This window comes from Mandrillus leucophaeus, unplaced genomic scaffold (genome assembly GCF_000951045.1).
Source record: "Mandrillus leucophaeus isolate KB7577 unplaced genomic scaffold, Mleu.le_1.0 Scaffold86, whole genome shotgun sequence".
NCBI classification, from domain to species: domain Eukaryota; kingdom Metazoa; phylum Chordata; class Mammalia; order Primates; family Cercopithecidae; genus Mandrillus; species Mandrillus leucophaeus.
This window is the reverse complement of record NW_012109363.1, coordinates 719,598-734,468: the sequence shown is the minus strand read 5'-3', so window position 1 is coordinate 734,468 and position 14,871 is coordinate 719,598. Positions and strand designations below refer to the sequence as shown.

Below are 14,871 nucleotides of genomic sequence, written 5' to 3'. Positions count from 1 at the left end.
TTGCCCAGGCTGGTCTTGAACTCCTGAGCTCAAGGAATCCTCCTACCTTGGCCTCCCAAAGTGCTAGATTACAGGTGTGAGCCACTGCACCTGGCCCTTCTTTTTTTTTAATTTACTGGATACCTGTTTTGTGTCAAATATATATGTTCAAATATTTTTTTCACTCTAATCTGTGGCTTGCTGTTTCATTTTAAAAATAGGGTCTTTTGGGCCAGGTGTGGTTGCTCACGCCTGTAATCCTAGCACTTTGGGAGGCCGAGGTGGGCGGATCACGAGGTCAGGAGATCAAGACCACGGTGGAACCCTCTACTAAAAATACAAAAACTTAGCGGGTGCGGTGGCCAGCGCCTGTAGTCCCCAGCTACTTGGGAGGCTGAAGCAGGAGAATGGTGTGAACCCGGGAAGGCGGAGCTTGCAGTGAGCCGAGATCACGCCACGGCACTCCAGCCTGGGTGACAAAGTGAGACTCTGTCTCAAAAAAAAAAAAAACGTGTCTTTTGAAGGGCAGAAAATTTGAAATTTGAAGTTCTTTTTTTTTTTTTCTTCTTTTATGGCTCATGCTTTTGGTGTCTTAAGACATCTTGGCTTAACCCAAGGTAATGAAAGTTGTTTGTTTTTGTTTTAAGTTCTCTTCTAGAAATATTTTATCTTTTACATCTGTCGTACATTTTGAGTTTTTGTGTATGGTGTTAGATAAGGATCAGAGTTTATTTTTCCCGTCAACTGCATATCCAGTTCCTCCAGTACTATTTTTGGAAGAGATAATGTTTTCCTAGTGAATTACTTCGGCATCTTTGTTGAAAATCAATTCACCACATATGTTGTTCTGTTTTTGGACTTTATTCTGCTTCACTGATCTGCATGTCTATCCTATCCTAGTGTCAATGCCACACTGTCTTGATTACTGTATCTTTATAGTAAACCTTGAAATTAGGTAGCATGAGTTAGGATTCTTTTCCTATTTCAGAATTGTTTTGGTTATTCCAGATTCTTTGCATTTTTATATAAATGTAAGATTCAACTTGTTGCTACAAAAAAAACCTCTTGGGATTTTTATTGGGACTTGACATCACAAATTTTATTCATCCAATTCACAAACATGTTACACCAATTAAAATCTTTAATTTTCCTCAGCAATGGTTTATAGAATTTAGTGTACAGATACAGCACATATATTGCTAAATTTATTATGTATTTCATGTTTTTGGATGCCACAGAAAATGGTATATATTTTGCTAATTAATTAAAAAAAAATTCTCAGCTAAGATTCAGGTACGTATTTTAAAATTTCACCTTGTAATTGTTTCTCGTTGGTATAAAGAAATAAAATTTTTTGTATGTTGACATTCTATTCTGTGTTGCTAAATTCCCTTGTTACAATAGCTTTTTTTACACCTCAAATCATGACACCTGTGAATAAAGTTTTACTTTTTCCTTTCTCATCTGTGTGCCTGTCATTTCTTTTTTGTGCCTTTTTGCTCTGGTTACAACCTCTGGCACAATGCTTAATAGAAGTGTTGAAAATAGGCAACCTTGCCTTATTCATGATCTTAGGGGAATCAGTCAGTCTTTCACTTTTAAGTATGTTGTTAATGGTTGGTTTTTCATAGATGTCTTTTATTGGATTGTTTTCTTCCTATTCCTAGTTTGCTGAGTTTTTATTTTCTAATCATGGATGGATATTAAGTTTTGTCACATCTTTATCTATTGAGATGAGCCATTACTTATCCTTTATTTTATGTGGTTAATTACATTTATTAAAAAAATTCAAACCAACCTTGCATTCCTAGGATCAATCCCATTGGTCATTTTATATGCCTCCCCTTCCCCCTAGTGTTTTTTGGTTTTGAGATAGGGTCTTGCTCTGTCACCCAGGCTGGAGTGCAGTGTTGGGATCATAGCTCACTGCAGCCTTTGCCTCCTGGGCTTAAGTGACCCTCCCACCTCAGCCTCCAGAGTAGCTGGACCACAGGCAAGTGCCAATATGCTCATAAGTCTTGTTCATTTTTTGTAGGGATGGGGTCTTACTATGTTGTCTAGGCTGGTCTCCACCTCCTGAACTCAAGTCATCCTTCCACCTCAGCCTCCCAAAGTGCTGGGGTTACAGGTGTGAGCCACTGTGCCCAGCCACTTTTTAAATGTACTGTTGGATTTGACTTGCTTCTCTTTTGTTAAGGAGTTTTGCATTTGTGTTCATGAAGGATAGTGGTCTAAAAAGGTTTTGTTTTTCTCTTTAATGTCTGTGGTTTTGGTATTTGGAAACTGCTTATTTCAAAGTAAGCTGGGAGGTGTTCCCTCTACCACTATTTTTATTTTTGAAAAATCGAGACAAGGTCTCCCCATGTTGCCCAGGCTGGTCTTGAACTCCTGGGCTCCAGAGATCCTCCTGCCTCGGCCTCCCAAGGTGCTGGGATTACAGGCATGAGCCACCATTCGTGGCCCCCTTTATACTATTTTCTGAGCTTTTGTAGGATTTGCATTTTCTTCTGTAGCAATCTCCCCAGTGCTCTGCCTGCAAGAGCAGGGAATTCTCTGGATGGGAGTCCCATTCAGGTTCACCCAGCGCAGTGCCTTCGCTCCTGCACCCTCATCCCCAAAGTGCTCCACACTCCCTCTTCCTTACTCAGTTGCCGCTCTGTCCTGGGACCTGGGAATCATACTAGAATCCTCTTTACTCCAAATGCAACTGATCACAAAGCCCTCCTCTCCTAACATCGCCCAACTCTCCCTGCAGTCCTTGTCTTGGTCCAAATCTGTATTCCCCACTAGCTGGTGGGCTAAACAAAGACTGGTCACCAGGCTGCTTTGCCAAGTGGCCTTTGGAAATGCAGAGCGTTCAGGATCAAATACCAAGCTCCTGTGCCAGCCCTCATCCAGACACACACTAAGCTGCACCTTCCCTCCAGCCACGCCATTTGTGCAGCTTCGAGTGCTCTCCCTTGCCTTCTCCGGCGGGCCAAGCCCTGCGGGGGCTGCTCCTGCATGCCCTCCCACGAACCCTAGGGCATCTCGTGTGCGCCATGGCCGTCCCTTTCAGGGTATCCCCGCGCCACCACATTCTTCGGAGCAGGGACCTTGTCCTTAGCAGCTGCACCCAGCCCGGGAACAGCGCCGCTGATTAGCACTGCGGCTGCCTGCTGTGAACTCGAACCTCTGCCAGGCACACGGCGCCGTGGGGACCCAAGGGCCGCAGGAGCCCAGCTTTGGACTTCCCCAAGAACGCTCCCGCAAAGCACCGCAAAGCAATTAAGACCTCGCTCTTCCAGCGGCAACACTAGAAACCCCGGCCAGGACCGAGTCTGGACTGCGCCTGCGCGCGACAGCGTAAGCGGGGCGAGAGCCGGACCAGAGGACGCGGACACCTGAGTGCGCAGGCGCCACCTCCCGGTGGAAAAAACTTCTTCCGAAATTACTTCCGGGGCTGCAGCGCTGGCCGGGGAGGGTCAGGCCGGGTGGGGTAGGAACTCGCCCTTTCTTTCGCAGGGTGCAGGCGGGATGGTGTCAACAGCTTTTGCTCTTTTCATTGTCGTAGTGAGCTATGGCAGCGATGTGAGGTTAACCCGCATAAACCAGACAGTCTGGCATCTCTCTGCTGGGGCTTCACCCAAATTAGTTCCACCGCTCCCCTTACTGTACAGGTCCCAGAAACTGTACATCCTTGTCACTGGCCATGACACCATGGTCTGGGCGCATCTCGTAAGGAGCACACTTTGGCTACTGGGACAGGCAGGGGTTGAGGTTAGGAACACTCCAAACAGAAGAGCAGGTGGGCTCTAAGGCTCTTAGAAACGGGCACAGTAAGGGGAGACTTGAGAGAGGGACTGGGTCCAATTTGGGGTTTAGAAAACGGTAGGCGAGCAAAGGGCATGTAAATTTAGACTGAGAAGAGAGAGTTCTGCAGACCTGCAAAGGCCAGGCGTAGGATATGGAGGCAGAGATCGTGGTTGTATCCGCATAGTTGAATTTATGAATTCTGGTGCAGCATTCGTAGCTTGGCTGATAAGTTTTTAACTTGTGACACATGCCCTGGACTGCAAAGTGTTAAAGGGTAGATACCTAGTTTCCTAGTGAAATAATGGCCTGCATTCTTCTAAACTTAAAAGTGGTTTTGTTTCCATCATCTTAGTTGGCACTCCCAACCATTTTCCAGTTGAATTTGGCCTTGAGAGGATGCTTTACCGTCTTTACACAGTATAGTCAACTAGGGAGAAGTTTGCATTTTCTGACTTTGAGACCACAGCTCTTACATTCTCCCACCCTTTCACTAGCTGTAGGGAGTGCTCGTTAGACTCTTTATTGTCCCTTCTGAGCTTTACATAAGGCTTGATCCACTGCCCATTAGTTAGTTTCTATCCTGAGTCTGTCCTCCAGACCTTGAATCCAGACGCTCTGACTTGCTAACTTCGTGATTCAATAGCAAGGGTCAGGAGATTCCCCACCTGCCATTCTTTTAGGCCATATGGGTGCTGCCGTATGCTTAATTGTGCATGGTGCTTTTCTAAGTACTGTTTACTATATTTTAGAGTCAGTTTGTATTACTAAGTGATCACAAAACAGAAGAATGGAGATAAATTTGCCTTGCAAATGACTTTTTCTGCTTTTGAGTTTCCTTTTCCATTGCTGACCATCAAAAAGATACTTGGCCCATAATAGATGCTGAATAAGTATTTGATGAACAGATGACAAAGGGTAGCAGTCAGGCTGTCCTGAGAACCAGAAGGCTTTTCTGAGGAAGGGGAATGATTTTCCAAACTTAATTTCATCCTCTACCTTGACAGTCTCATGTCCCGTTGTCTGGCACCTGATTCCCTTAGTTGATCTGCTCTTCCTTAAAAGCACCCAAGTGGCAGCCGACCAGTGAGTTCAGGATAAAGACACCCAAGATAAAGGTAATGGACCCAGAGGACAAGCTACGGAGGCAAGAATCTTTTTAGACATGACCTAGTATCTAATTATGGCTGATGAACACATTTTCATCCTTTCAAATACTTAAAGAACCACCAGGACTTTTAAGTAGTTAGAATGACTTACAGTTTTCAAGGCCTAATCAACAAGCTTGTAGCTTTTACAGGGTCCCTATAACTATCTTTCCTCTCCTATTTGGCTTTGGCATTTGATAGTTTTGGCAGCATTATATGTCAATTTAGGCTTGTAGATCTAGCCAAAAATCGTGGGCTAGGGTTGGCCTGGACAGGTTTGGCTGGTGGCAAATATGATATAGGGAGTTTCTCTGGCTTTCTAGATTTAATTCATTTTACCCCACAAGCATGGATATTTTGGAAAGTGGTCTGATGTACTTAGCTGAAATTTCAAAAGGTACTAAAACATTATTTCCAGTGGGGGGTTGTGGGGAGGGGAAGAAGTCCCTTAATAAAGCTAATGTTTTAGAGAATGAAAAACTTATTTCTTAGGTTGTCACTTGTCATTAGAAAATGGGCACTTATGCCCAAAGTCATTACTTCTTCAAATTTAAAAACTTAAAATTGCAATCCTGCGCCAAATCCCTTCTTCCTTTATCTGATTTACACGTTAGTGGGAATAGATAACCCTTGGGCTGAGCCAACAAACACGAATACAATTTAATAATCTGTAGTAAAGAAAGTTTTCAATGTAAGGCATAGTTTGTGTCAGGAAACACTATCTAAAGACACTTTACTTGATGAACACAGTGCCTAGGGAATAAACCTAGAAATTCTCAAATACACTTTTGTTTTGACTGAATAAAATCTCATGATTTCTGGCGAAACCAAAATCTAAAGAAAATCAACTTTTACATTTACTAGGTTGAATCATATGAAATCGCTGACCATTTTTGACCAAAAGGTGATTTGGTGCCCCCTCTCTGAATTGTCAGCAAAGGAAGGAACAGCTTTACTGTTTAAAAAGTCTGATGAAGTTGTGGAAAATTTTAACCATGGCAGAGGAGGGAAAAGCTTCACTGTTTAATAAATCTGATGAAGCTGTGGAAGATTTTAATCATGGCTCCTTGTGACTGGACTACACTCAGGGCTGAACTGAGGAGACCACCATCCTTGGTGAGTTTCTTGCCCAGGGAAGGGAGAGGTCTGGAGTTTTGCTGATTAATCAGCATCTCAAAACAGTTGGGGAAAGGGGACTCCTCTTCAAGTATCCATGAGAAAGTTATTTTGTGTCACCTAACTATAGAATCAGAATTCCAGGTCCCTGGGTCATGTGTCAGAAGTATATGCATATTAATGAAAACTCACCATTTAATATGTGTTAGGCTTAGAGATGGAATTTAGCTAAGATGAATCAACTCCATTTGCCTTGTAGCCATCAGAATATTTTTTTTGCCTTTGAAATAACTTAGGACCGAGGCAGCTATAGCAGTTCCCAGAAAGCTGAAACTGCAAAGGCAGTAGTGCATCTACACAAGGCAGACAAGAATGGCACCCTAGCGCCTGAGAGTCATGGGATGGAAACCTGCATTAAGGTACACACACGTCTGTGTCTTAATACTTTTCTGTGTTTCTGGCAATCAAATTTCCTCATACTCAGGTACTCTGAATACACAGTGCAGGGGTTAGAAGTAGTCTCTGTTAACAAGTGTTCCTCGTTTGATAAATCTGGCCTGTGAGGTCTGCAAAGTATTCCAGGGGGATAATATTTGCCCCTGAACTTGTCATAGTCTAATGAATGAAACTCAGTCCACATCAGAGAAGGTGATATCAGAATATTAACACAGTGGGCTTTCTTCAATTACTACTTGTCTGCTAGTAGCCATGTTATTATTTGAAAGCTAACAGAAAAGTAGAATGGCTTCTGCTTCATAGCTGTGGACAATAGCATGTGACTGGTTTTGTTGACAGAGATATATCAATCATATACTTTTGAAAGAAACTGAGTCAGACTTTGTACAATGAGAAACAAGTGAATTTGATCAGGTGGAGGGGCCCCTGTCATTCACGGGCTTTTAAAGAAGGTTTCACACATATTCACGTGTTTTGAGTGAGACACGTCCTTGGACGCACACTGGACATGATTGCTGAAGCCAGGTCAGTAGAAACCATTGAAGTTTATTGGCGGTCACAATGCTTACACTGTATGCAGCAAACACCCTTACAAGTCTATCCGCAACCTGATCACGCAAGAAAGGATTCATCACACAGTCGCCAGAGGAGAAGGGAAAAAAATTAACAGGCTTGTTTCTGGGGGTAGAGGAGAGAAATAAAAATAAAACCTAATTGATGAGTGTCCCGTGGGCAAGAGCTGAACTAGAGATGTGTACAACTAGCAGCAACAGTTGTGGAAAAAGTACAAGGCAAATAGCTTTCTCCATTAATTTTCCTCTGTAGGTTATTTCTTTTTTTAATATTCAAAACATTTATTATGGTTTTCATTTTATAAAAATGTATATTTTTTAAGGGGTGGGAGAATGTTAAATACTTCATGCTAGGTAGACCTTGTTATTAAGAACCCCTCCACTGTAGTAACTTCCTCCAGTTCATACATTCATGAGTGCAGGGTACATATATAAATATCCACACGCATACATCCACACACACTGCCTCGAGGGCTGGGGAAGACTAAAATTTATTGGCCACACACAGCAGGGCCTCTGGTGGACTCACCCACATTGCTCCACAGGAGAGCAGTGGGCTCACTTCCTTCTCTCTGGTCTCTACCTTCACAGAGACCAAGAACCCTACAACACGTCGTTAAATCCAACTTTTAAAAGCAAGAGGCATCTGTCTGAGGATGAGGGTAAGCAAAGTAGGAAAGAGGATGGAGATAAGAACACCAAACACTTTTAGCTGGAGTTATTTATCACTGCAAGGGGCTAGGGACCCAGGGCAGAATCTATATGGTCCAAGGGGAGGGACGGTGTTCTGGCATGGCTTAGAGTTCCTAATAACAAGGGTTAATACAGTAACAGGAAGTGATATTTCTGGGTGAGGACAGGGCAATACGAAAAAATATACATTTGGAATTTTAGCTTTTTTTTTTTTTTTTTTGCCTCTCTACTGTGTCACTAAATATATCTCTGCACTCTCACACATCCTTGTCCAGTAAAGCTTCAGGCCACCAGAATACACATTTTCTTCACTCGCATACACAACCCCTCACATCAGCATTGGTGCACTAGACTCTGTAAAAATTTTTCAGTCACACTTTTTGTTTTTAAACTTGAGTCAATATAAACCTTGTTCAAAATGTTATGAAAAAATGTACATGTTTATACAAGGCAGGTTGTGGCAGGACACTAGGGGTTCTCCCCCCTTGGGTGGCCCCAGGAAGAGAGGCTGGAGTCTCAGTTTGTGTCTCTTATCTCCTCCCACCACCCTTCCCACCCAGTCCCCCAGGAACCAGCAGCGCCCTGCCCCCTAGTGAGTGCACTCACACCCCTGTTCCCTGGGGATGTAGCTAGTTGACCTTTGCCATTTTCCCCACACCCCTGGAGAAAAGAGCCAGGATCAGCCAGGCCCTCTCCCTTGCAATTGTTCGCCCCTCTGGGCCAAACCAAAGGGACGCTGCTCTGTACAGGTAGAGTCCAAGGAGGTGTCAGCTCATCATGTCATTGCTATTCACGCCATAAGTGGAATTCTTCATCGAGTCGTTGACTTCTCGACGGAATGCTGACAGGTTCTGGGTGAACCTGCAGAGAGGATGCATGTGGGTTGGGGGAGGAGAGTGGTGGGGGTGGGGGGAGGTATTTGCCTAACAGGTTTTTTTTTTTTTTTTTAAACCATGGGAAGTAGAATGTATGAATTGATGGGTTCTGTTTCAAAGATCAGTTAATTTCAGTCTTAAGACTCTAAGAGAAAGTTGGCCTAGAGATCTGGTCAAATCTGGGGCCCTGAGGGCTACCATGGGCTCATGGCAGCACAAAAGAAATCTCACTGACAGAGGTAGGAAGTTGCCCTCACACGTGAGGGCAGTAAGCCAATGAAGCCATCTCATTTCTTAATGCAGCAAGACCATGTGGTGTAGTGCCGTGCTGTCCAATAGGGCAGCTGATAACCGCATACGGCTACCGAGCCCCTAAATTATGGCCAGTGTGACTGAGAAAATGAATCCAAATTAAATACAATTTAACATTCAGCTCCCCAACTGCATCTTAATTTTAAATTAAAATGCCTTATTTTAAATTAATTAAAATTAAATAAGATTTAAAAATTAATTGCAAAGCCCAGATACACAATGCAGTTATTGGAAAATCCCTAGGTATGTCTGAAACAATCTGGGTATTATGGGAACCTACTTTGTCAACTGTAAATTTATGAAATCTAAATATGGATCAAGTATTTCTGATGAAAATATATGAACTGACATATGCTGTTAAATGTAAAGTACACAGGATTGTGAAAATGTAGTACAAAAAGAATGTGAAAACCCACAATTTAAAAATATTGATTACACATTGATACAGTATTTTAGATACAATGGGTTAAATAAAATATATTATTAAAATAAATTCTGCCTGTTTAACATGGCTCACTTTTCTATTGGATAGCACTGCTTTAGATGGCCTCCAAACACAGATGTACAAACACTTTAAAGGAACTGCCTGTTTCGTTGATTTGAAAAATAGCAATTGAGGTTTCTAGGCAGGACGCTCTATACTCACCTGTCTCTGTTTTTCGTAAGAAGATTTCGCTCAATGCCTTCCATCAGGTTCTCAAAACACAGGTGCATGGCCTGCTGCTTCTCTGGTGGCTGGCTGTTCACGATACTGTTCCTTAGGTCAGAAAAATACTGTGGGGCAAGGAGTGGAACAGAAGGTAAGAGAAGCAGGGGAAGGCAGATTAGCCCTCTGTCATCTGCAGGGTTGAAGAATGTTTTTCTCTAAGGAGGAATGGAGTATCTACTAAAATTGGACACTTAAAAAAAAATTTCAGGCAAGCACTTGCGGGATAATATGTCTTCATCCTACTAAGAAAATAAAGAATTTTTAAATTGTAAAGTACTTTAAAAGGGTCATCTGATCCAGACCTTTCTTTTATCGGAATCTCAAGACTTGTTTATAGCAGAGCTAGAACTGGAACTTAGGTTTTAGGTCCTCTGATACCCAGGTACATTATTTCCTTGAAAGGTTTCTTTTACTGCCTAGGGGAAACCCTCCTTTATCCTGTGTCTGTGAGCTACCACACATGCTGACTTCTAACAGTTAAGTGATTATGTGATATTGAAAGCACAAATGTGAATTGAAAGGGACATGCTCAGTAAATGACCCATTTTCCCTGTTTCACCACCGTGGGGTGTTTCTATACACATTTCTCCCAGTGCTTGGTGATAGCAAGTGCGTGGTTTTCACTGCTTCTGGGGTTGGCACCAGGGAGCCGGCTCTCTCACCTTTTCATTAAGCAATATCAAGCCAAGTAGTGGTCGGGACATAGACCACTGGTTCCTACAGTCTTCAAAGATGATGATGTTCAGCACCGTGGACAGCATCTGAAAATAGAGAATTTGATGCAGTGACCTAATGTACTGCTACCCAAGATAAAACGACAGATTCCAAATACAGGAGTGTATTAGGCTGAAGGCCTTTTCTGTATAGGGTAAATCAGACAAATAGTTTGTGAAGCTTCATCTGAGTCTTATATTTCAAGGTTACCTTTTCTTCTAAGATACTCATTTCCTTTCTTATTCTTAAAATTGGTTTGATTACTTCACTTACAAATGGATCTTTCCAGGTCACCCCGACTTGTGGGGAATGGGATGGGGTCACGTAACAAAATTACAGTAAGCAAAACCACCTTGCATGATCCCTTCCAGGTACTCAGAGTTGACAGCTTTATGACATTTTGTGAACGTGATGGAGTTCTGAATTATTTCTCTGCTTCTTTAGAGAACAGTGTGGACAAAGGTAATACTGGCTAAAATCTCAATAGTCACTGATCCCATTTCCTTATCTATTTTCATCTAACATGTATTTCTGTAAGTTACTTCAAGACACATACAAATAAAATAAAAGCAAGCATATGGTTTGATCTCTCTGTGGCCAGTTATTTCCTTCTGTCTTACATTCTTGTTCCTGTTCTGTAAACAGGAACGCAGGCCTTTAGAAAGCTGGATGCTGCTAACTCTTGCTCTATTTACAGCAGCGGGTGAGCGAAGTAATTTTCACGGATAGAGGATAGTGCTCATGAGATAGGTCCAGGGCACAGGGGTCGTTGTGACACTCAAGAATAATAATCCAGAACCTGAGTTTTTTCTACATCCAGTGATTACCTGGCAAACTCAAAATCCACTGCAACTTTAAGACACGGACTTCATCTCAGCAGCAGGAACCTGATGAGATGTTACGTTAATCATGTGTGGGCTCCCCTGTCTTGCAGAGGTCCTTCCTCTGTGGGACACCCCATCACTGCCTCCTATGCCTCCACTTTCTTACCTGCTGGATCATCTCTGGATGCTGCTGCATGATGTGCAGAAAGCGGTCGCTCTCCTGGTTCAGGGGTGTGGTCCTCTTCTTGGTGCTACGTGATAGCTGCTTGAAGAGGTATGTTACAATATGGTCCAGGCAGGAGCAGCAGCCTGTGCATACCATGGTGTCTGTAAGAAAGAAAGGTAGGGGTAGGGCAGAGCTACTGATGGTGGCCTGAGCAAATATGGACTATCTTTGGGTGAGATCCATTAGGGTACTGTGGCCAATTCAGCCAAGGTGGTTGCTCAAGATGACTCATGTTAACCTCTCACCCTCATTGTATAGCAGGGCTCAATTTCTATGTTTGAAAGTGAGTATGTGGTAATAAAAAATACCGAAATTATTGGCTCAATGTGTTGTGGATGTATATACGTCTTCTGCCTCACACAAAATAACAAACAGTTCGATTCAGCAAGTGCTTTTTTTGTGCCAGATTTTGTTCTAAGTACCTTATAGGTGTTATCTCTAATTTATCCTCTCAAGAATTCAGGAAGTAGGTTTTTTGTTTTACACATGAGGAAACTAGAATTAGGAGAGGTTATGCATTGGCCTAATGATCAACTGCTAGTAACTGCAGGAGCTGTGATTAGAATCCAAGAAGCCTGGCTTATGAGCCTATGCTCTGAGTTACCAGTGGGATGTAATTAAACCCAGATTGATGTAGCCTCTGAATGTTTATTGTTTGTTAGAATAGGGTGTGCTGCATCATCTGTTTATCTCCAAAGCATCTCTGGGGGGAGCTGCAGACTCATCTATACATCTTTACAAAGGCAACAGTACAGCACAACCTGTGGACAGAACTCTGATGAGGTGAGGCCAAAGGACTAAGGGGCTGAACCCTTAAAAGAGTAAACAAGTCTCTGATTCCTACGGGACTGACAGTTTATGCAAAGGTCCCTCTACTTTCTCTTTTCTTTTTTTTCTTTTTGAGACTGAATCTTGTTCTGTCGCCCAGGCTGGAGTGCAGTGGCACGATCTTGGCTCACTGCAACCTCTACCTCCCGGGTTCAAGCGATTCTTCTGCCTCAGCCTCCAGAGTAGCTGGGACTACAGGCACGTGCCACCACGCCCAGCTAATTTCTGTATTTTTAGTAGAGACAGGGTTTCACCATATTGGCCAGGTTGCTCTTGAACTCCTGACCTTGTGATCTGCCTGCCTCAGCCTCCCAAAGTGCTGGGATTACAGGCGTGAGCCACCATGCCCGGCCAGGTCCCTGTATTTTCAATAAGATACAAAAAAGTCTTCCAAAACAAGGGCTGATACCTTGATTGGACTGTACTAGGTATGGCTACGCACCCTGATAGAATGATGGAAGTCAATGTGTATCAAAGTGGCACAGAGGCATGGATAATTCACCACAGTTGATAATCCAAAAGTCAGTCTATGTGTATTTGCAATATATCATCACTATTTGGCAGTTGACTTAATCTTCCTACTAACGTTTTGTTCAGCGTAATATAAAAATGTGTTTTATTCCCTGAACACATAAGATTGTTGGGCCAGGCACAGTACCTCATGCCTGTAATCTCAGTACTATGGGAGGCCGAGCCAGGCAGATCACGAGGTCAGGAGATCGAGACCATCCTGGCTAACATGGTGAAACCCCGTCTCTACTAAAAATACAAAAAAATTAGCCAGGTGTGGTGGTGGGTGCCTATAGTCCCAACTACTCAGGAGGCTGAGGCAGGAGAATGGCGTGAACTCGGGAGGCAGAGGTTGCAGTGAGCCGAGATTTCTGCCTGGGCGACAGAGCGACTCAGTCTCAAAAAAAAAAAAAAAAAAAGATTGTTGGAAGGTAGCCTAGAAACAAAATGGTTGACAGGAGCCATATGGACTAGGATGAAAAAACTTACGGAGCTAGCTGCATGAAACCTTTCCCTAGCCTCCACGGCCCTCAGGACACAATTCAAACGGCCTAATACAGCTTATGGGCGGATCCCCCTCAAGATCTCCAGATTTGCTCCTGCTTATCTCTAAAGCTTCAATTCATTCCTGACTCCTCTGGACTAGTGTGCCAGCCGTCTGGATTTCCTGGTTCCTTCGTCTACAGGTGCAAGTGCTTGCTGTCTCTGCTGCTAGGAACCCTCCCTGGCTAACCAGAGTAACACCTGTCCAGCTTTTAGGTTTATGCTTTGATGCCAAGTCTTCCAGCCAGTCTTCCTTGATCCTGACCTCCTCATTACCAGGAGTCTAGGTATTCTTGAGGGCTTGTGTAGCACTCTGTACTCACCCCTATTGTAATGTTTAAATGGTTAAGTATGGTAAACAGGCAGTTGTTTGCTCATGTGTCTGTTCTACCCACCAGATAAGCCCCTTAAGGACGGGACTATATGTTGTTAATTACTGTATCCTCAGTGCTTCCACAGTGCCTTGTACTTAGGAGGCGATCAGTGAGTGTCTGCTGGATGAGCATGTGCTGTGCATTATATACTTTATTGTTATGGCCAAACCCCCAAGGCAGTGATCTTTTTGGACACTGGGGCAAGATTCTCTCTTTCTGTTTAGTTAAGTGGTAAAAAACAAAGCTACCAACTCACCCCACCCAGGTGCTTACCAAGTGCAGTAAGTCCTTCAGAAATGGAAGAGAGAATATACATGATGACACGAGGTTCCAGGCTTGCAATAAAGTTCATATGGTCCTGGGTCAGGACTTCCAGTAGTGAATAATAAGACTGGCTGAGCTTGGGGTAATCCTGTGGGAGAGGAGGAAGAAGAAAATCAGCTTAGGCACTATGCACTCCAGCATGCAGGGGGACGATCTTAAATAGCTTAGCTCCTTTCAGCTGGGAAAACAGAAGACTTAGTTACAGCAAAAGGAGCTAGCTTATATAGTTTCTCAAGAGCAGTGTTTAATCATGGTCTCAGGTGAAAAAGGCTGAATGTGATGAGGAACAAGATTCTGGCAATGCAGTGTAAGGCTTACCAAGAGATCACTGTGGGGAATAGAGAGGAGCAGCTTGATGAAGGTCTGCAGAGCATTGTCCAGGGCATCATCTCCATAGAGACGAAAGACTCCAAAATTGACGTAACTCCCACTGAGAGCAGCCTTCAGCATGGAGAAGCAGATGGAGATGCCCTTGAGCTTCAGAGCATAGACCTGATCCTTTGGGACCTCTCCTAGTGTCAGGATGCGATTGCCTGAGTAGATATGTCATATATGTTATTCAACCACATTAGAAGTGCTCGTTTAGTTCAGCCTTCCTACTCCAAAGGCATACAAGTTCTAGCAGGTCCCTGGTGACAGGTGGCACTCTAATGCACACGTATTAGCATACATAGGAATGCTGTCCTGGCTCCTGCCAGGGCTGGCTGGAGACCCACATGCTGGTTACAGTGTGGTGACTGAGCTGAAATTAACTTCTAGAGGCATGATTATCTGAAGCACTTACCATACATTGTTATCATCTTGCTGGTTTCTCGGAAGAGTAAGATGCCATTGGGGGAAGAGACATCAAACTGGAGTCGCTGGGATCTGAGCAGA

General features: G+C 43.5%; 1 protein-coding gene across 1 annotated transcript in view; it reads right to left on the bottom strand.

The window, feature by feature from the left end:
* Positions 1-7,017: 7,017 nt before the first annotated feature.
* The window catches only part of XPO7 (exportin 7), a 40,623-nt gene continuing 32,769 nt past the window's right edge, over positions 7,018-14,871 (bottom strand). The window contains 7 exon segments of the mRNA XM_011968770.1: positions 7,018-8,617; positions 9,590-9,717; positions 10,315-10,413; positions 11,357-11,517; positions 13,945-14,083; positions 14,314-14,528; positions 14,780-14,862. Coding sequence (XP_011824160.1) covers positions 8,386-8,617; positions 9,590-9,717; positions 10,315-10,413; positions 11,357-11,517; positions 13,945-14,083; positions 14,314-14,528; positions 14,780-14,862 — 1,057 coding nt within the window. The 3' untranslated portion in view covers positions 7,018-8,385.